This window comes from Musca autumnalis, unplaced genomic scaffold (genome assembly GCF_047663935.1).
Source record: "Musca autumnalis isolate F117 unplaced genomic scaffold, ASM4766393v1 scaffold_5, whole genome shotgun sequence".
NCBI lineage: Eukaryota > Metazoa > Arthropoda > Insecta > Diptera > Muscidae > Musca > Musca autumnalis.
The window spans coordinates 205,815,659-205,837,721 of record NW_027412088.1 but is presented as its reverse complement, the minus strand read 5'-3'; the positions used below and the strand labels follow the sequence as shown (position 1 = coordinate 205,837,721).

The window sequence follows — 22,063 nt, the reverse complement described above, 5'->3', positions numbered from 1 at the left end:
TTGTTTGTTTGTGTGTGTTGTAGAAAAACAAAAATACTCAAACGATGACAAAAGTGAAAATAAATGGTTAAAAAACTTGCAAAAATTATGTTTTTTGTTTTTGGAATTAATTTAAGTTATTTGATACACATTTGTGTTGTGAAATTCCTTTTTTCTGAATAAATATATTGTGTGCGTGTGTTTGTGTTATTGTATAAGTGTGTATGTGCGATTGTTTGCGTAAGCAAATGACGCAATAAACAGATGTAAATACACTTCATTTGATTCTAGGATTTCGTAAAACGAAATCATTTAATATGCATATGTAAATTGTACTTAATACAGGTAGCATTATCATGCCACCTGATGGTAACATAATTGGTCTGTTCCAGAACTGCAAGAATCTACTAATTTTTACTATTTGTTCCGATAACATAAAGGGAAAAATGTTATCGTAGTAAAAAATAGTAGCTTCTTGAAGGTTGTGGAACAAATGTGTCAATTGCTTTGAATTGATGTCAATTTTTGACATCTTAAGGCCTGCGTACATAAGCTGCTTTGCCTGATTGCCTTGCTTACCTGCTTCATTTCTGACGTAATAAAAATAATAGAATAAAGACGAAATTTCGAACTGGGTTGCCATCAGTTGGAAATTGGGTCGGCCTTCTTTGTTCTTTTATTTTTTTATTGAAGCAGCAAAGCAAGGCAATCAGGCAAAGCAGCTTATGTACGCAGGCCTTTATGTTGCCAACAATTGCCGATGCGGCTACCTGTGTATTTGTACCATGGTTTTGTTGGTGCTTGCTAGTGTGGTCGTTCATTTTTGTCATTCATCATGCAACCACAAAATGTTTTGTGGTTGCTGGACGGTTGGACAGTTATCGATAACTGCAAAATATCGACATTCAAAACTGGCAATGTGTACTGCTCTTTAATAGATTCTTGTAGTTCTGGAACAGACCATTTATGTATGTTCCAAAACTGCAAGAATCTACAAAGTTTTACTACGATAACAATTTTTCCTTTATGTTATCGAAAAAAATAGTAAAAATTAGTATATTCTTGCAGTTCTGAAATTTGTTGGTTTCCGTTCACATAATTGGTCTGTTCCAGTACTGCAAGAATCTACTAATTTTTACTATTTTTTCCGATAACATAAAGGAAAAAAAGTTATCGTAGTAAAAAATAGTAGCTTCTTGCAGGTTCTGGAACACAGCAAATAGGTCTGTCTGGTTACCTTAATATTTGTAACAATTTGTGGTTAAGAAAATCGAGTTTTAAAAGAGAGCGGAGGGGAAAGAGCCCCTCTATACGTTTCCCTCCCCGCTCTTACCCAAAAACTCGATTTTCTTTACTACAAATTATGCGCTTGTGACTACCCAGCCAACAATTTTTGCCGATGGCTCTGTAGTGCGATTCTCTAATTCATTTTTTGAGTAACCGACAAAAATCGGTAAAATTAAAATGCTTTTAATTTCGGTAATTGGCGATATTATTCGGTAAGTTAGCGACCAATAAAAAGTAGTCGCAAAGTTCTACCGATAGCAACAGTGTTGTCAACTTGCTTCCCAAATATCAAATTATAAAGGAATGCCAGAGCCTCCTAAAGTCCGTGTTTAGACACACAAATTTCTCGGGAAAGTAAATTCAGTTTTTAGGCAATAGGGGGTAGAAAAGAGTATTGAGGAGCTCTTTCCATTCCGCTCTCTCCCAAAAAACTCAATTTACTTTCCCGAGAAATTTGAGTGTCTAAACACAGACAAAGTACAGTACACATTGTCAGTTTTGAATGACGATTTTTTGCAATTATCGATAACAGTCCAACCGTCCAGCAACCACAAAATATTTGGTGGCTGCATGATGAATGACAAAAATTAACGGCCACACTACCAAGCAACAACAAAGATGTCATTCAAAACTGACAATGTGTACCCAGCTTAAAGGTGAATGCAGGAGGATTTGCAAAGAGGCTGTGGCATTTCTTTATAATTTGACATTTGGGGAAGCAAGCAAGATGATTGATTCTGTTCTGGCCTTAAATGTACAACATGGTAGAATAATAAAAGGTAACCTCATTTCAAAAAAACGAAGATACATCTCTGGATTTCTCTGTAAGTTAGCCTGTCTGTAATTAAACCTGCAATTGAAACTATCCAACCCTGCATGACAGGACAAAACAAAAACAAACTTTTGTTTATTTACATTTATTTAATAAGAGCATTTTATTTGAAGTGGCAAGTTAAAAATCGCATTTTCTGTGTGGATACTATTAATATTCCGTGTTTTATTTTTTTTTGCAGGGATAAAGATGACTTGTCTGGTGCTGACATTAAATTTCAAGTAATATGTAGTACATTGCTATATCTATTGGCTTTCCGCCAAGAGGAATGTCCATGTGAATAATGTACATATTTAAAATTGGGGAGACTTCCTCAGTTTCTAGGCTAACGAGGGCATATTATCATTAATTCGATCAAAAATGTGCCATATCGAAATAATGGCTTTGGCCCTCAAGAATGTTTGGACGAAATCCATTTCAGAAAATTTTGAGTCGAGGCGTGGCCGTCTGTACGTCTCGCTGGTTGGTGCTCACGATTACTCTCGAACAAAACAACCAACTTAATACAAACTGTGAATATCGTACTATGTTGTCCAAAATTAGTTTAAGTTGGATTTATCGATCCAATCCTCCCATAAAAAAGTTCAAACTTCTTTGCAAAAGTTTGCGCACAATAACTCTTATGTTTTTATTTGTTATAATATAAAAATAAGAAATTAAACATTTCTTTCCCCGTTCTGTCTTCTTAATGTTGGTTTACTATAGGACAAATTGATGGAACTGAGAAATTTCCACCAATGTATTACTAGCTTAAGGGTTGGTAACATGCCAAATCACTTGCACCCATGTTCGAATAGAACGTTTGGCATCGAACATTTGCTGGGTATCGGCCAACACCCTCGGGAAGTTCCAAACAAAATTTCTACATATTAAGGATACGTCTCGAATCTTTCGTGGGTTCTCCACGAGCTCCTGTAACAACGAAAGAAACGCTTTTAAAAATCGTTACCGCCACTAACTAAAATGACTAAGATAACTTACGAGAAAAGTTTACAACGATATAAAGTTTTTAATGGCAAGTCCAGGCTTCCTGACATAATTGTCCAAAATCTCCGGTGGGCACGATAGCTATCGAAAGGAGTGACTAACATTGGTCCAACCTTTGCATATCGTAATATTTGTCACAAACTTAAATCGTTTTAAAGGACAACTGCTACCATCCATTCCAAAGCCACTTCGCGGATCGTGTTGACAATTTGTATTTCCACTCTTTACGTGCTCCTTCAAATTTAAAACGTCAATTCCCTCCAACGTCGTTCCTTATTATTTAATTTTATTCTTATTGAAAATATTTAATTTTGGATTTTAAACATAACTGTCAAATATGTGTGTATCTATGTATGTGTATGTAATGATAAACACATACATAGAAAATTATTGTCAAATCCGTTTTGACAATGAAATGTTGTCAAAGGTTCAATTTAGAAAAAATTGTAATCATATGATTGCATAAGGTTACCTTTTTTAATTGTACCATGAATGTACAATAACAAACTCACAAATCCGCATAAAGAAAGTTATAGTACGTTTATATATAACAGGATTTAACAAACCCACTGGGTTCTAAATGTCAATTCCATTACATATACGTCAAACAAATCCTCATAAAGAAGGTTAACCCTGCAAAAGGCTATAATATAAACATGGCCTTAACCCGAAGTTAAACTGGCTTTAAATCAGGCATTAAGGCAGTATATAGTTTATATATAAGCGGATTCAATGGATGTTTACACTAGCCGTCAATGTCATATGACCTAAAAATTTTCTACGTTATACAGTCGCTAATGTGTGCAATATTGGGGATTTTCTTACGCCATTTACTTTTTGCGTCCACACCAGCAAAAATGCAATGAAATTACGTCTCAACATTGTCTGTGTGGGCAGGTGTGGAATGTTTTTACTATATATATAGACAGGCTATTAATGCCCGTAATTTCTAGCCCTAGGTAACCGGGTAGGTAGCTACCTATTAGATATCTTTACCTATGCGTTTGGTAAATTCTGCGTGCCATTTACCGATGCGTGTAAATTTATTCTACTACGGTTCTTCCGGCAAAAAGCTATAATAAAACCCTGCGTTTACACATGACAGGACAGTTGAGTACATGTATTGATTGTCAAAAACCCAAAACTTGCCTGTGTGACGTAGGCGTCCTGACAACTGCAAAAACAGTTGTAAAATTATGAATGAAAATCGTCGATTTCTTTTTGTTTTCCGTTCACATATTTTCTTTTTGTTCATGTTCTTTTGTTTTCAACACATTTTAATTATTATCTCACTTATTTTTACAAAAATGTCAAAAATTTGTTAACCCGACTGTCTGTGAAAAAATGATGGACAGCTGGGAGACAGCCGACAAATGCATGTATGTATTAGTAAATCAGAGTTGTATTTGAAGACAAATTGTCTGGTGTAAACGCCTAGTAAAACGGCTATTACTTCACCAATAAAACCCTAATGTAAACTAGCTATAAGCGTCAGGAGTTGCCATAGATATTAACCTCAAATGAATTGTCAAATGATTGCTGCTTGTCAAAATGTCATATTTTCTATAAACCAATATGGCGGATTTTTGTTGAACGCATTAACTTTTATTAACACTTAAATTAATTAATTAATAATATTGTCCGTAAACGAAGAAAAACCCAATCACAATTGTTACGAAAAAATATTCTCGCGAGTGTACAGAAAGAGTATTGAAACGACGTAATGTGTCAAATTATCGTGATATCGTGTGGTCCAAAGAAAACCAACTGAATTCGTCAAAATAAATGCAGACATAATAATAGAAATAATAATAAAAATTAATTGTTTAGCAAAATGTCGCGAGTGCTTTCACCACATTAATATATCATCGATCGTTGGGTATAAAAATTCTACATATTTGTAAACCAAATGTTGTGGCATTGTTTTGGAATTAAGGCGTGAATTTGTTTGCAAAAGAAATTGAACGAGCGAAGAGGAAAAAAAGTTGTATCGTTGGTTGATTGTGTGTGTGGTGTTGCTGCTGATGTTGTGCTGTGAAGCAGGGAAAAATGCAGCAATAATTAATAATTATAGTGCAAAAGAGAATTGCGACAATCGTTTTAAACAAAAATAATAAAATACATATTTCAATATGCACATATTAAAGGTAGTTGTCGATAAAGAAGTAAATAATTCATTTACAAAATACAATTAAAGTGTCGTTAATTTGATTGATATGAAGATTCTTACCCTTTAGACCTTTAGAGAAAGAAGTCCTACAAATGATACAAATGATTAAGGAAAGGTTAGGTTTGGGTTGAATGTATTGAAACTAATTTCCACAAAAACAGGACAAAAATCAAGAATTAATTGTCAGACATGCAAAATTGTTTCCTGCATAAAGATAGATTTTTTGGGCAAGAACCTCTGGAGAAGACCCGCCCAGGAAATATGAGGCGGAAGAATTGCAAGTTTTAGAAAGTTTGTTTTCAATTTCCGCCACCATCAAATTTTATGAACTCAATTAGCCATCATGAATAATCAAAGAGGACCTATTTATTGAATGGCAATTTCAGTAATTGTTATTGTTTGTAATTTATCTATTCTTTTGTAGCTCATCCCATATATTTGTCTATATCAGCATAAATTACAGTAGACAATAAGTAATTCGCTTCTAACCATAACAAAAATGGAAAGGAATTTAATGGGCCCACTACTACTACGTGAAGAGAATCTGTGTTTATAAATATGTTTAAATTCATCTCGTCATAATATCTATTATTAGTTTGGTGTATAAAATTGTATTATTTGTTTTTAAATTATGAATAAATTGGAATATCCGCGACGCAATGGAGCACACAAAATACGTATAACAAGTAAGTTAATAACATATAATTATGTATGTTTTTTTAATAAAAAAAAAAAACAAGTAAATAGTAGAATTGGAGTTTCCAATTAACAATAGATAAAAGTTAATTAGAATAGAAACACTTTTAGATTTTCTTTGTTTTTCAATATATATTTTTCTAATGGATTGCGTTTTATTGTTTCTTTATAGTATTGTGTGCAAGGAATTTGGTTCGAAAAGATTTATTCCGTAAGTATGACCAAATAATATTCAATAAATCATAATCATATTTATTTTATAATCAGTTTATGCGAAAACGAGAAACAGATAGTCATTCAGTACTTAACACACAGTACTTTTATTAACTACTTGGACGATTTATTTTCAACAATGTTTGTCCCATTCCAATTGGCTGTCTAGCAGTCCATGGCATGGGCCAATAACACTACGTTTTTTCTTAATAAGGAACATGTTCATTGTAGCACTAGACCTGGAAAATCACTCTTGTTATGTATCCTTATGCCAGGTGATGTAGTGATAAACATTTCCGCAGAAGGTCTATGGTTTATTCCTGATCCGAACATCACATCTTTTGGTGGTTTCAAATTTTAGCCACATGTTCTTATTCTTTCGGCTATGAGAAACTTTTCAGAAGCACCGAAATAAGAGAAGTTTCGGAAAAAATTCAGTTTACCTGTCGAAAAAATTCGACATTTTTACCATAGGCAATTTCTTTTATCCGTGTTATAACATCATAGCGTTTTTGGGGGATCCTTCTCCTAGGACCTTTAAATTTCCTCAAATACCTTCTATTTCGGACCTTTAATTTTCCTAAATAACTTCTTTAGATACTTCTTTATTTCTAAATAGACAAAAGGGAACAAGTTGAGCTGATGCGCTATGCGAACAAAATTGTCTTTAGAAATGTACATTTTTCTTAAATAGGCGGACTTCGGAAGGGGAACAAAATATCTTCTATTTTTTCATAAAGGGTCTATAGATGCAGCCTTTCAAAAAGTGTACATAGAAACACCCGTTCCTTCAAAAACGGGCCTATAGAAGCAGCCTACCTTCCAGAAAGGGTTTATAGAAGCACCCTTTCTTCCAGAAAGGGTCTATAGAAGCACCCTTTCTTCCAGAAAGGTTCTATAGAAGCACCCTTTATTTCAGAAAGGTTCTATAGAAACACCCTTTATTTCAGAAACGTTCTATAGAAGCAGCCTACCTTCCAGAAAGGGTTTATAGAAGCACCCTTTCTTCCAGAAAGGGTTTATAGAAGCACCCTTTCTTCCAGAAAGGGTCTATAGAAGCACCCTTTACTTCAGAAAGGTTCTATAGAAGCACCCTTTATTTCAGAAAGGTTCTACAGAAGCACCCTTTATTTCAGAAAGGTTCTATAGAAGCACCCTTTATTTCAGAAAGGGTCTATAGAAGCACTCTTTATTTCAGAAAGGGTCTATAGAAGCACCCTTTATTTCAGAAAGGGTCTATAGAAGCACCCTTTATTTCAGAAAGGGTCTAAAGAAGCACACTTTATTTCAGAAAGGGTCTATAGAAGCACTTTTTGTTTCAGAAAGGGTCTATAGAAGCACCCTTTATTTCAGAAAGGGTCTATAGAAGCACCCTTTATTTCAGAAAGGGTCTATAGAAGCACCCTTTTTTCCAGAAAGGGTCTATAGAAGCACCCTTTACTTCAGAAAGGTTCTATAGAAGCACCCTATATTTCAGAAAGGTTCTACAGAAGCACCCTTTATTTCAGAAAGGTTCTATAGAAGCACCCTTTATTTCAGAAAGGGTCTATAGAAGCACCCTTTATTTCAGAAAGGGTCTATAGAAGCACCCTTTATTTCAGAAAGGGTCTAAAGAAGCACACTTTATTTCAGAAAGGGTCTATAGAAGCACTTTTTGTTTCAGAAAGGGTCTATAGAAGCACCCTTTATTTCAGAAAGGGTCTATAGAAGCACCCTTTATTTCAGAAAGGGTCTATAGAAGCACCCTTTATTTCAGAAAGGGTCTATAGAAGCACCCTTTATTTCAGAAAGGGTCTATAGAAGCACCCTTTATTTAAGAAAGGGTCTATAGAAGCACCCTTTATTTAAGAAAGGTTCTATAGAAGCACCCCTTCTTTCAGAAAGTGTCTATAGAAGCACCCCTTCTTTCAGAAAGTGTCTATAGAAGCACCCTTTCTTTCAGAAATGGTCTATAGAAGCACGCTTTCTTTCAGAAAGGTTCTATAGAAACACCTTTATTTCAGAAAGCGTCTATAGAAGCACCCTTTATTTCAGAAAGGGTCTATAGAACCACCCTTTTTTCAGAAATGGTCTATAGAAGCACGCTTTCTTTCAGAAAGGCTCTATAGAAGCACCCTTTATTTCAGAAAGGGTCTATAGAAGCACCATTTATTTCAGAAATGGTCTATTGAAGCACCCTTTCTTTCAGAAATGGTCTATAGAAGCACCCTTTTTTTCAGAAGGGTCTATAGGAGCAGCCTTTCTTCCAGAAAGGGTCTATAGAAGCAACCTTTATTTCAGAAAGGGTCTATAGAAGCAGTCTTTATTTCAGAAAGCGTCTATAGAAGCACCCTTTCTTCCAGAAAGGGTCTATAGAATCACCCTTTCTTTCAGAAAGTGTCTATAGAAGCATCCTTTATATCAGAAAGGTTCTATAGAAGCCCCATTTGTTTCAGAAACCGTCTATAGAAGCAGCCTTTATTCTAGAAATGGTCTATAGAAGCACCCTTTATTTCAGGAAGGGTCTATAGAAGCAGCCTTTATTTCAGAAATGGTCTATAGAAGCACCCTTTCTTTCAGAAGGGTCTATAGAACCAGCCTTTCTTGCAGAAAGTGTCTATAGAAGCACTCTTTATTTTAGAAAGGGTCTATAGAAGCACCCTTTATTTCAGAAAGGGTCTATAGAAGCACCCTTTATTTTAGAAATGGTCCATAGAAGCACCCTTTATTTCAGAAATGGTCTATAGGTCTAATGGTCTATAATGGGTCATCCTAGACTCAGAAAGTAAAATTAAATTCCCTTTCTCTTTTCTACCTCTATGATATCTACTTTCCTTCTGCTTATTTACCGTCCTTCTTCCTTCCTTGTTTTTGCACTCTTTCCTCAGAAAATACCCCCCCAAAACAACAACTTAAATCTATTACGCAATAATATTGCTATTTATTTATACATTGCTGCTGTTATTGTACCTCTTTTTGTTTTAAAATAATGTATGTGTTGAAATCAAGCAACCATTACGGTTATTTAATTTCCCTTTCGCACCACAAACAGACAGACACAACAGTTGGACATTAAACTTTGTTTATAAATGGCAATAGAAATTAATTTTTCGAATTTTTGGAAATTCGCTTCATGCTGTCTCTAGAAATTGATAATATAAAACTTATATAATGTAGAAATTATAATGTAGTTTTCTTTTTGGATCAAAATATGATAGAAATCTTTCCTATAATGCATAGGTAAAATGTTTGTAATATTTCTATTTCCGGTCAAACGTTAGTCAGGGGGTTTAAAGTCACTCAAGCGTAATTAATTTATTTTGCATTATTAACAATTGTGTGTTGTTTTTTTACTTCAGCAAGATATGCACATTGAACATTGTTTTATTTTTTTGAGCATATGATGTTTGTATAAATCTTTTTTTTTTATAACAAAAAAAAATATGGAAAAATAATATGATGGACTAATCCTTGGTTTAAGTGAAAATAAACTAGCGAAGACCTTGGGAGATCTTTCGTTGTCTATAAAATACCCCAATATGCCTTCACAATGGCTTCTTATAGAGGATCACAAGGTCGCTGTTTAGAAGATCAGAATGTTTTTTTTTTTTTTTAGAAAACCGTTAAATGTACTCGTAGAACCTGAAAAGTCTAGAAACTGTTCCGAAATAAAATCACAAAATCTTCTTACAGAATGCCAGAAATTATTCCTATAAAAGCCAAGAAGAACTTGTTAAAGAATTCCCAAAGGAATTCCTACAAAAACGACAAGAGAATTCTAATGTTTGTCCAGAAGCATTTTTAACTTAAATCATTGAGAATCGCAACTAGAATTACACTGTGCAACATTTTTAAGGTGATCTTGTGCAAACAAGTGGAACTCAGGATTTTTTGAAAGTACAGACCCAAACGGGAAGAAACCCTAGTTTGGTTTTGTTGTGTCAGATCCAGCTCGGATTTTATGGCCCCATCTAAACATGGTCAAATATTCAGTTTTTAAAGAAATTCAGGGCTATATCTCTGCAACCAATGCGAATCTTCTTCTGACCTCTGAAGCAAATTTGTAGATAAGGACAAGAATAAAATATTTGGAGATATAATGAGCTCGAAAAACTACATTTATTGCCTCAAATATCAAAATATATGCAAAAATTCCACAATTTTCATACATTTCGCACCGTATCTCCAAAACCGTTAATTTTTTCTGAATATTTTCCTTTGAAAAAATATTCCCTGGAATGTAATACACAACTCTTCAGAACATGTCATTGTTGTAAAATGCCTCTATGCCGTCGTTTTCAGTACATTTTTCAACTACGATTTAATAAAAATGCCAATAATGTAGTGAAATCCGAAATGCGAGAAAAAATTGTTGATGTGAACTGTGATTGAAATACGTGTTGTAAAAGATATGATGCAAAATACCGCTTAAACAGCAGGAAGTAAGCATTTTAGAGTTTCAGAATGTTCTAAAGAATTGTTGAGAACATTATTTGGAAGATTTTTGCAAAAGGATACTTGGTTCAACTTCCAATAGTTTAGCCGATACTGACCAGAATTTCAGCAATTATGTAAATTTTTCTATATTTTATAGATTTTGATGCCCTAGATGGAGTTTTTCTTATGTGGTTTTCTCAAAAGATAAGTTCTACCAGTTTAGGGCTACAATATTGCTAAAGACAGCAAGGCCAAATTCCTATTCGTTTCTGAGATAAAGGTCTGATAAATGCAAAAAGTGTAGATTTAGCCCGGTTTAGATGAGGCCATAAAATCCGAACTGGATCTGACAGGACAAAACCCAACTATGGGTTTTGTAGTCTAAATATGTACTTTCAAAAAATGCATACGAGAAGTTGTTTGCATTTTCAGTGTGGCATAGTGTTATAGCAGGCAAAGTCTACAACACTCCAAAAATGTTTTACAAGTGGGCTTAAGTCTCGTTTAGGGGCACCTCTCGGAGCGGGTTGAAATCTTTACCATAAGTTGTCCTTGGGTCCCTAATCACAACGTAAAAATTTCAGCAAAGTAATGATGGTAAAGTAAGACATTTCCGAAATGTTAAGACTCGGAAAAAATAGATATCGTTCCTATAGAAAAGAAATTCAGCCCGATACGAGGGGTGCCTCTAAACGAGAAATGTTTTAACAAGTGTTTGTTTCTTTCTTTCTCTCTAATTTCCTCAGCATACCATATTGATTAAATAGCAACCTTTTCCATCAATTTTTTGTTATCAGTTTGCAAAATTTGAAAATGCTTTGCAAAGACACCGCCACCACCGTTGCTGATACTTTTTTTTTTGCTTAGTTTCCTATCGCCATAAAAAATGATAAATAATATGGGGGGATTAACTATTTATATACATATCAATAACAGAAAGCGAGTGTTTAAAATTGTTTATAATAAGAATAATAATAAATGATTCAAAACTACCACAAACACCAGCAACCACCTCCTCTGCGTCATCATAACAAAAGAAAGTGTTCTACCACAAACATTAAATCTTCTTTTTCCTCAAATGAATGCATAGATTTTTTTCTTTTCTTGATTTGTATTTTTTTACTCTATTAATAAAGAGAATTGAAATTGATTTTAAACTTAATTTGTTGATATGTATTTGACCCACTTTAAGGCAAGAAAAACTAATTGCCTTTGCGATTCTTGCAAATAATTTATTCACTTGCATGAGGAGAGAGAGAGGGGGGGGGGGGGGGGGGGGGTGGGTCAATTTGATGAGTGTAGGGTTTGGTTAGTTAATTTTTTGTTTTGTTTGTTGCTTTGGAAAAAAACTCACATTGCGTGCCCAACCAATGCACCGCAGTTGCAATGAAATAACCATTTTTTTACTTATTTTTTTCCATAAATATTTTATTATTTTTATTTATTTAACAATTCCAAAATGTATTTTCCTTCTCCCCAATCACCATGTTCTTGCATGCGGATTAAATGGTGGTGTAGTTGGTATAGGTATGGGTCTTGGATTATTTGGTTGCCTGCGATTGAAGCCTCTGTCCACATAGGGTTCCGCCATTGACAGATTTGTTAAAGCCAAAACGAGAAGTAGTAAAAATCCTACGATCTTATTGCCCAACATTTTGATTTTTTTTTGTTTTGAAGCTGTTATGTTTGTGTCTGGTATTTTGTTGTTATTGAAACTGATAGCAATCTGCCAAGACGCTGTCTCTTTTATATGATTCTTGACGTTGTTTACGTTTTCAATGGGATTCACACATTCTTGCTAACAAAAGATAAGGACCAACATAGATCACTGGTGCAATGGGATTTTTTGTAGGTACTTTACCCGAAATTGTTTGGCTTTACTCGGAACAGTTGCGGTTTGCTCTTTAAATGACTTTGTAATATGTCAGTTATTTTTTATGAGTCGATATTTGTTAAGATTTATTGAGACTTACCGTTATGACGGGTATAGAATTTTTCGTTTCACCACGATGTAGTTGTTGTTAGACGGGCTTGCACACAGAAGGCTCGACGCATCGTTTCGACTTGGTAATAAAAAGCCAGTTCTGTAGATTAGGTAAAAGCAGCTGTAGCTGCTTGCAGGCAGCTACTTCACTCATTCTGAAAAAGAGACAAAAATATAGGAGGGGGAAAGTAAGGCGGGAGTGAAACTATATCATGCACACCAAATAGACAGTGTCTTTTGACAATTATTTTGGGACACCGGCAGAGAAGTTGTTCAGTCTCCACTACATCTTCACATAGCCTGCAGTCCTCAATGTTTTTGTCCTCCAACTTGATTGGCATGAATATAATGCTGCAATGACCAGTAATGACTCTACAACAAATGTGATCTCTCATTTGCGAAGTGGAAAAAGGAAGAGGAAGACGCAAAGCGGTGGTTTGGCACAGTCTCCACCTTAAGCACCCATTCTTTCATAAAGGGTCTATAGAAGCACCCTTTCTTTCATAAAGGGTCTATAGAAGCACCCTTTCTTTCATAAAGGGTCTATAGGAGCACCCTTTCTTTCATAAAGGGTCTATAGAAGCACCCTTTCTTTCATAAAGGGTCTATAGAAAACCCTTTCCTTCATAAAGGGTCTATATATGCACCCTTTCTTTCATAAAGGGTCTATAGAAGCACCCTTTCTTTAATAAAGGGTCTATAGAAGCAACCTTTCTTTAATAAATGGTCTATAGAAGCACCCTTTCTTTCATTAAGGATCAATAGAAGCACCCTTTCTTTCATTAAGGATCTATAGAAGCACCCTTTCTTTCATTAAGGATCTATAGAAGCACCCTTTCTTTCATAAAGTGTCTATAGAAGCACCCTTTCTTTCATAAAGGGTCTCTGGAAGCACCCTTTCTTTCATAAAGGGTTTCTGGAAGCACCCCTTCTTTCATAAAGGGTCTCTGGAAGCACCCTTTCTTTCATAAAGTGTCTATAGAAGCACCCTTTCTTTCATAAAGGGTCTCTGGAAGCACCCTTTCTTTCATAAATTGTCTATAGAAGCACCCTTTCTTTCATAAAGTGTCTATAGAAGCACCCTTTCTTTCATAAATTGTCTATAGAAGCACCCTTTCTTTCATAAAGTGTCTATAGAAGCACCCTTTCTTTCATAAATTGTCTATAGAAGCGCCCTTTCTTTCATAAAGGGTCTCTGGAAGCACCCTTTCATTCATAAAGTGTCTCTGGAAGCACCCTTTCATTCATAAAGTGTCTATAGAAGCACCCTTTCTTTCATAAAGTGTCTATAGAAGCACCCTTTCTTTCATAAAGGGTCTATAGAAGCACCCTTTCTATCATAAAGGGTCTATAGAAGCACCCTTTCTTTTATAAAGGGTCTATAGAAGCACCCCTTCTTTCATAAAGGATCTATAAAAGCAACCTTTCTTTCATAAAGGGTCTATAGAAGCAACCTTTCTTTCATAAAGGGCCTATAGAAGCACAATTTCTTTCATAAAGGGTCTATAGAAGCAACCTTTCTTTCATAAAGGCTCTATAGAAGCACCCTTTCTTTCATAAAGGGTCTATAGAAGCACCCTTTCTTTCATAAAGGGTCTATAGAAGCACCCTTTCTTTCATAAAGGGTCTATAGATGCACCCTTTCTTTCATAAAGGGTCTATAGAAGCACCCTTTCTTTCATAAAGGGTCTATAGAAGCACCCTTTCTTTCATAAAGGGTCTATAGAAGCAACCTTTCTTTCATAAAGGGTCTATAGAAGCACCCTTTCTTTCATAAAGGGTCTATAGAAGCACCCTTTCTTTCATAAAGGGTCTATAGAAGCACCCTTTCTTTCATAAAGGGTCTATAGAAGCACCCTTTCTTTCATAAAGGGTCTATAGAAGCACCCTTTCTTTCATAAAGGGTCTATAGATGCACCCTTTCTTTTATAAAGGAAGCACCCTTTCTTTCATAAAGGGTCTATAGAAACACCCTTTCTTTCATAAAGTGTCTATAGAAGCACCCTTTCTTTCATAAAGGGTCTATATAAGCACCCTTTCTTTCATAAAGGGTCTATAGAAGCACACTTTCTTTCATAAAGGGTCTATAGAAACACCCTTTCTTTCATAAAGGGTCTATAGAAGCACCCTTTCTTTCATAAAGGGTCTATAGAAGCACCCTTTCTTTCATAAAGGGTCTATGAAAGCACCCTTTCTTTCATAAAGGGTCTGTAGAAGCACCCTTTCTTTCATAAAGGGTCTATAGAAGCACCCTTTCTTTCATAAAGGGTCTATAGAAGCACCCTTTCCTTCATAAAGGGTCTATATATGCACCCTTTCTTTCATAAAGGGTCTATAGAAGCACCCTTTCTTTCATAAAGGGTCTATATAAGCACAATTTCTTTCATAAAGGGTCTATATAAGCACCCTTTCTTTCATAAAGTGTCTATATAAGCACCCTTTCTTTCATAAAGGTTCTATAGAAGCACCCTTTCTTTCATAAAGGGTCTATAGAAGCACCCTTTCTTTCATAAAGGGTCTATAGAAGCACCCTTTCTTTCATAAAGGGTCTATAGAAGCACCCTTTCTTTCATAAAGTGTCTATAGAAACACCCTTTCTTTCATAAAGGGTCTATAGAAGCACCCTTTCTTTCATAAAGGGTCTATAGAAGCACCCTTTCTTTCATAAAGGGTCTATAGAAGCACCCTTTCTTTCATAAAGAGTCTATAGAAGCACCCTTTCTTTCATAAAGGGTCTATAGAAGCACCCTTTCTTTCATAAAGGGTCTATAGAAGCACCCTTTCTTTCATAAAGGGTCTATAGAAACACCCTTTCTTTCATAAAGGGTCTATAGAAGCACCCTTTCTTTCATAAAGGGTCTATAGAAGCACCCTTTCTTTCATAAAGGGTCTATAGAAGCACCCTTTCTTTCATAAAGGGTCTATAGAAGCACCCTTTCCTTCATAAAGGGTCTATATATGCACCCTTTCTTTCATAAAGGGTCTATAGAAGCACCCTTTCTTTCATAAAGTCTCTATAGAAGCACCCTTTCTTTCATAAAGGGTCTATAGAAGCATAATTTCTTTCATAAAGGGTCTATATAAGCACCCTTTCTTTCATAAAGGGTCTATATAAGCACCCTTTCTTTCATAAAGGGTCTATATAAGCACCCTTTCTTTCATAAAGGGTCTATATAAGCACCCTTTCTTTCATAAAGGGTCTATAGAAGCACCCTTTCTTTCATAAAATGTCTATAGAAGCACCCTTTCTTTCATAAAGGGTCTATAGAAGCACCCTTTCTTTCATAAAGGGTCTATAGAAACACCCTTTCTTTCATAAAGGGTCTATAGAAGCACCCTTTCTTTCATAAAGGGTCTATAGAAGCACCCTTTCTTTCATAAAGGGTCTATAGAAGCACCCTTTCTTTCATAAAGGGTCTATAGAAGCACCCTTCTTTTATAAAGGGTCTATAGAAGCACCCTTTCTTTCATAAAGGGTCTATATAAGCACCCTTTCTTTCATAAAGGGTCTATAGAAGCACCCTTGCATTCATAAAGGGTCTATAGAAGCACCCTTTCTTTCATATAGGGTCTATATAAGCACCCTTTCTTTCATAAAGGGTCTATAGAAGCACCCTTGCATTCATAAAGGGTCTATATAAGCACCCTTTCTTTCATAAAGGGTCTATAGAAGCACCCTTTCTTTCATAAAATGTCTATAGAAGCACCCTTTCTTTCATAAAGGGTCTATAGAAGCACCCTTTCTTTCATAAAGGGTCTATAGAAACACCCTTTCTTTCATAAAGGGTCTATAGAAGCACCCTTTCTTTCATAAAGGGTCTATAGAAGCACCCTTTCTTTCATAAAGGGTCTATAGAAGCACCCTTTCTTTCATAAAGGGTCTATAGAAGCACCCTTCTTTTATAAAGGGTCTATAGAAGCACCCTTTCTTTCATAAAGGGTCTATAGAAGCACCCTTGCATTCATAAAGGGTCTATAGAAGCACCCTTTCATAAAGGGTCTATAAAAGCACCCTTTCTTTCATAAAGGGTCTATAGAAGCACCCTTGCATTCATAAAGGGTCTATAGAAGCACCCTTTCTTTCATAAAGGGTCTATAAAAGCACCCTTTCTTTCATAAAGGGTCTATAGAAGCACCCGTTCTTTCATAAAGGGTCTATAGAAACACCCGTTCTTTCATAAAGGGTCTATAGAAGCACCCTTTCTTTCATAAAGGGTCTATAGAAGTACCCCTTCTTTCAAAAAGGGTATATAGAAGCAACTCGTCTTGCCAGTTCATCAACTGTCTCTTTTCCCTCAATAGTGCAGCGCCCTGGTACCCAGTTCCGTAACACTGAGTTAAAAATAAAATCGAGCTGGAAATATGAATAAATTTACAACCCTTCGATTTCTTGCTGACACGTGCCAATTTTGGGTCTTCGGAGTCTTGACTTCGGCTGGCCTCTAATCTTATGACATTTTAGTTGGGCAATCACAGTTTATTCTTAAGACATGGCCAAGCCAACGCATTTGCTGCGCAATCCCACGGCAGCGGGTTCTTTCGTACCGGATTGACCCGAAACCGTATTGTTTCGGCCAGCGGCTGCCAACCCAGCATCAAACCTATGAAAATAAAGTCAGTCTTTATGTCCAGGATGAGGTCAAGAAAGGAAAATAAGTATCCATCCACTTCACCCCAATTTATCACTTCTTCAGTCACTACTGTTTCACTCATCAAAATTGTCTTAATTCGTATCATTTATCACCTAACCTGAAATATTAATTCTCTTTTCTTCTTTTTCTCTTAAAGGCCTCCCTGATCCTTTCGCAAAGGTTCAAGTTGATGGTACTGGACAGGTTTACTCAACGGATATCAGTAAATCAACATTAGATCCAAAATGGAATGCTCATTACGATTTGTTTTTGGGTCGGAACGATTCAATAACCATAACGGTATGGAATCAACGAAAAATACACAAAGGCAGCGGATTTTTAGGATGTGTTCGCATACCATCGGAAACAATACAACGTTTAAAAGGAGCTGGATGTAAGTCGTATTTTTTTTTCGAAAAAATGGCAATTGTATTATTAATAACCAATTTTTTCCTCTCCCATTGCAGTCCAACGTTTGGATTTGGGCAAATTTTCAACGGATGATGATGAAATGGTACGCGGCCAAATAATTATAGCATTTCTCTCCAAAGATGGACCATGCAGTGGCAATCCCCTAGCAATTGTCGGCCCTGGCGGTGATGTACGTGGACCATCAGAGGACGATTCGTCAGAGGATAGCCTGCCCGAGGGTTGGGAGGAGCGACGTACCGGCAATGGACGTGTTTACTATGTTAATCACACCACTAAAACTACACAGTGGGATAGGCCCAGCAAACATGTTGTATCACAACAAACGCCCTCACATCATCGTCCATCAACACAAAATGGCACTACCGGCGGCGGCAGTCATCATCCAGTTGGTCCCACACGTTCCACTACATGCACCAATCTGTTGAATGGTCACAATACGCGTAGTGCCAGGGAAAATGATGAACGTCGCCATTCAACGGAAATTCTATCCATGCCATCTGTGGTGGGAAATGTTGTGGTGGGCAAAGAAAACTGTAGTCCTACGCGAGTAGAAACTACAGCAGAGGCCACGTCACCGCCACAATCAGTGTCATCGTCAGCCACGACACCTAACAATAAGAAAAGTAGCCGACAACAGCAGCAACAAATAGCCTCCGGTTCAACACCATCACCACCTGTGGGGAGCGGCAGCACAAACAATGCGGCGGATCATAATAGCAGCGCACATTTAAGTTCTAATTCGGGGCCACAAACACCGCGACACAACTATGCCATTACACGGGACGAAAGTCAGCAGGCCAAAACACCAAAGCATGGTACTCCAGCACCAACATTACTGGCAAATGGTCACAGTAATGTCGAGTCCGCAAACACAACAACGCCACAGCGTGTAGCGCAGAACCAAATTCAAACTGCCCAAAATCTAACCAATGGTAACACATCTTCCTGCAATGGTGGTGTTGTGATGTCCCAATCGGCCCAACCACAACAATCGTCACATCATGCTACGCCCAGTTGGAATGCCAATGAAGGCGATAATCTGAATGCCACACCAAGGCAAAGCCCCATTACCAATGGTAATGGCAACAACAAAAGTGGCAGTAATGGCAGCAATGTACAAAGTCCCAATGCCAATACATCGTCGTCATCAGCGAATCCAAACACAAGTATTAATGTTGCAACCCCTCCAAATGCATCCACAAATCACCTAAACAATACCAGAGAAAGGGGTTCAGCTGAAACGTCCAGAGGAAATGGAAGTGGTGATCCACGCACACCCCAATGTACTCCCACATCATCCTCTTCTGCTGCCAATACCAGTTCTCAACGTTCACAACGGAGATCATCGCGCAATGTGGACGACTCGTCCCGTCGACGGGGTTCAAGAAGTTCACGCTCAAACAACAGTAGTGGTCTACGCCATCCAGGAATTTCTTCAGCTAGCTCACAACAGAGCGCCAGGCCATTTATGGATCTGCCTCCCGGCTATGAAATGCGTATAACCCAACAGGGCCAAGTTTATTTCTATCACATACCCACTGCCATTTCAACGTGGCATGATCCTCGCATACCACGAGACTTCCATACGGACAATTTGACACTGGATGCTATTGGTCCACTGCCAAGTGGTTGGGAACAACGCAAGACTGCATCGGGTCGTGTGTACTTTGTAGATCACAATAACCGGACCACACAATTCACAGATCCCCGGTTGAATGGCAACATTTTACAGCTAATAAGAAGAGGAGTGGTGCCACCGGTCAACAATGGCAGTGTAGCGGCCAACAGCAGTAATTCAGGGAATACTATAACTTCACCCGCAGCAGCCGCCTCCAATACCAGTGCTGGATCTGGCAATGGCAGTATTATACAACATTTATCACCGGCTGCATCACATCCCCTGGCAGGAAATGCAACGAGTGGTGGTGGTGGTGTTGTCAGTGCTACGGCAACAGCGAATGGTACCCCCCATTTACGTATACCCGAAGGTCGCGCCGTTCCGGCAGATTTGCCCCAAGGTCTGCTGGAGGGTGCAGATTTGTTGCCCAAATACCGACGAGACTTGGTCGGTAAGTTGAGGGCCTTGCGTACCGAGCTACAGGCTTTGCAGCCACAATCGGGTCACTGCCGTTTGGAAGTATCTCGCAACGAGATATTCGAAGAGAGTTACAGACTGATCATGAAAATGCGTCCCAAGGATATGCGTAAACGATTAATGGTGAAATTCAAAGGCGAAGAAGGTCTCGATTACGGTGGCGTGGCCCGAGAATGGTTGCATCTGTTATCGCGCGAAATGCTCAATCCCCAATATGGTCTGTTTCAGTACAGCCGCGACGATCACTATACCTTGCAGATAAATCCCGACTCTGGTGTCAATCCTGATCATTTGTCCTATTTTCATTTTGTTGGTCGTATCTTGGGCATTGCGGTATTTCACGGACATTGTTTGGATGGTGGTTTTACCACGCCATTTTACAAGCAACTGCTTAATAAACCCATCACTCTAAGTGATATTGAGGGTGTGGATCCGGAGTTGCATCGCAGTTTGACGTGGATGTTGTAAGTAGAGGGAGGGAGGAACGAAGGAAGTGGTGTGTGGGAGTGTTTTGACATTTCTTTCGTCTTTTCATTTAGGGAAAACAATATTACCAATGTCATTGAATCCACATTTAGTGTAGAAAACAACAGTTTTGGAGCCTTAGTGGTACACGAATTGAAACCATCGGGAGCCTCAATACCAGTTACCGAAGAAAATAAACGGGAATATGTAAAACTGTATGTAAATTATAGATTTATGCGCGGTATAGAGCAACAATTTTTAGCATTACAAAAAGGTAAGTGAGGAGAAGCAAAGGAGTTTGATTAATAAACTGATGTCTCTCTGTCTGTTTGTCTCTTGGTTATCTACAGGCTTTTGTGAATTGATACCCAATCACTTATTACGTCCATTCGATGAACGAGAACTGGAATTGGTTATTGGTGGCATTTCAAGTATAGATGTCAACGATTGGCGCAACAACACCCGACTGAAACATTGTACCCCAGAAACGCCACAGGTTGTTTGGTTTTGGCAGGTAAGTTGATTGACTGTGAAATTTGGAATTGATGTCAAGGAGAGTTGTTAAATTGTGTTGTAACGTTTTTTTTTGCAGGCGGTGGAATCCTATTCCTCGGAAATGCGTGCCAGGCTCTTGCAATTTGTTACGGGTTCTTCAAGGGTTCCTCTACAAGGTTTCCGTGCCTTGCAAGGATCAACAGGGGCTGTGGGTCCCAGGCTATTTACCATACATCTGACATCGGATGTACCAACACAAAACTTGCCCAAAGCCCATACCTGTTTCAATCGCATTGACTTGCCCCCCTACGAAAACTATCAGCTGTTGTATGATAAACTAACCCAAGCTGTAGAGGAAACCTGTGGATTTGCTGTGGAATAAGTTTTGTGTGTTTATTATTTCCTTTTTTTGTTTTTCTATTCTAAATCTAAGTATGTGATGATCATGATGATGAAATCCAACGACGAACAAATTGAGACCCCGTGGATATTGCAAATATAAGAAAGATGAATTGATTACAACAAAACAAAAAATTAACAAAAAACATAACATAGTGATAATAAAGATTGTCAAACAAGAAGAAAAAAAGCAGGAAAATGCTGCATCAAACTCCCATAAACAATAACAAAAACAAATTACAGATAAATTAAAGATTTCTCCAAGAAGAAGAAGAAGAAGCACACATACATCTATTCATTTGTATGTTGTATATACATAGGTAATAAATAAATTCTTTTTTGACATATTAAAAAAGATATTTGCAATTACTTAGATTTTATTGTTGTTCGCATATATCGATAGCAAAACACGAAACACAATAAGAAGGAGCCGAAAGGAGAAGAGAAAAATGAATGAATAGTTTATAGTAAATATTTGCAATGGTGTTTAGGGAATGTGTGTTCGTGTGTGTGTGTGGTTGTGCACACCCACACACACACACACATCAACCACACACTAATGATGAAGAACATTTTTTCTCACTTCATAATAGAATTAAAAATTTAAATAAAGTGTATTTATTCAAGTGATATTAGTTAAAATATTAAAAAAAAACAAAAATAATAATTATTATTACGTATCTACTGTATGCAAGAAAATGAAAAAAAAAAATTGAAAATCTCTAATATTCTTTTGATATATACATACATACATACATATGATGTACAGGAGTATAAAGAACCCCAGAGTAGTTCAGTTATATTCTGCCAGTATGCAAACAGATTCAAATTCAAATATGACTATAAAATTAACATACAGTGAGTATCAAAAATATTCGGTTTTTTTTTCTTTTACCAATAATAACACCTCAGTATTTTAGAGGTCCATACCCAATAAACAAAAAACCAAAAACGTAATAAAATGTTGGTCCTGTGGCTATTA

At 36.9% G+C, this 22,063-nt stretch overlaps 1 protein-coding gene and 1 long non-coding RNA gene across 4 annotated transcripts; one reads left to right on the top strand and one right to left on the bottom strand.

Moving 5' to 3' along the window:
* The first annotated feature begins 4,608 nt into the window (after positions 1-4,608).
* Smurf (SMAD specific E3 ubiquitin protein ligase) lies at positions 4,609-21,436 on the top strand. 3 transcript variants are annotated; one of them, XM_073956185.1, is made up of 8 exons: positions 4,609-5,232; positions 5,680-5,941; positions 6,124-6,162; positions 17,353-17,589; positions 17,663-20,186; positions 20,262-20,461; positions 20,538-20,701; positions 20,780-21,436. In XM_073956185.1, the coding sequence occupies exons 2-8, from the start codon at positions 5,887-5,889 to the stop codon at positions 21,062-21,064; spliced, it is 3,504 nt and encodes a 1,167-aa protein (XP_073812286.1). In that variant the 5' UTR covers positions 4,609-5,232; positions 5,680-5,886; the 3' UTR covers positions 21,065-21,436. The 3 variants fall into 3 exon arrangements, with proteins under 3 accessions (XP_073812286.1, XP_073812287.1, XP_073812288.1); XM_073956186.1 differs by having other exon boundaries at positions 4,620-4,964; XM_073956187.1 differs by having other exon boundaries at positions 4,627-4,964; positions 5,707-5,941.
* Positions 11,979-12,743, bottom strand: LOC141406237 (uncharacterized). The gene is made up of 2 exons (XR_012413344.1): positions 12,554-12,743; positions 11,979-12,492 (listed from the first exon to the last, which is right to left on the bottom strand). It is a non-coding gene; the product is annotated as an uncharacterized lncRNA (long non-coding RNA).
* Positions 21,437-22,063: the final 627 nt, after the last annotated feature.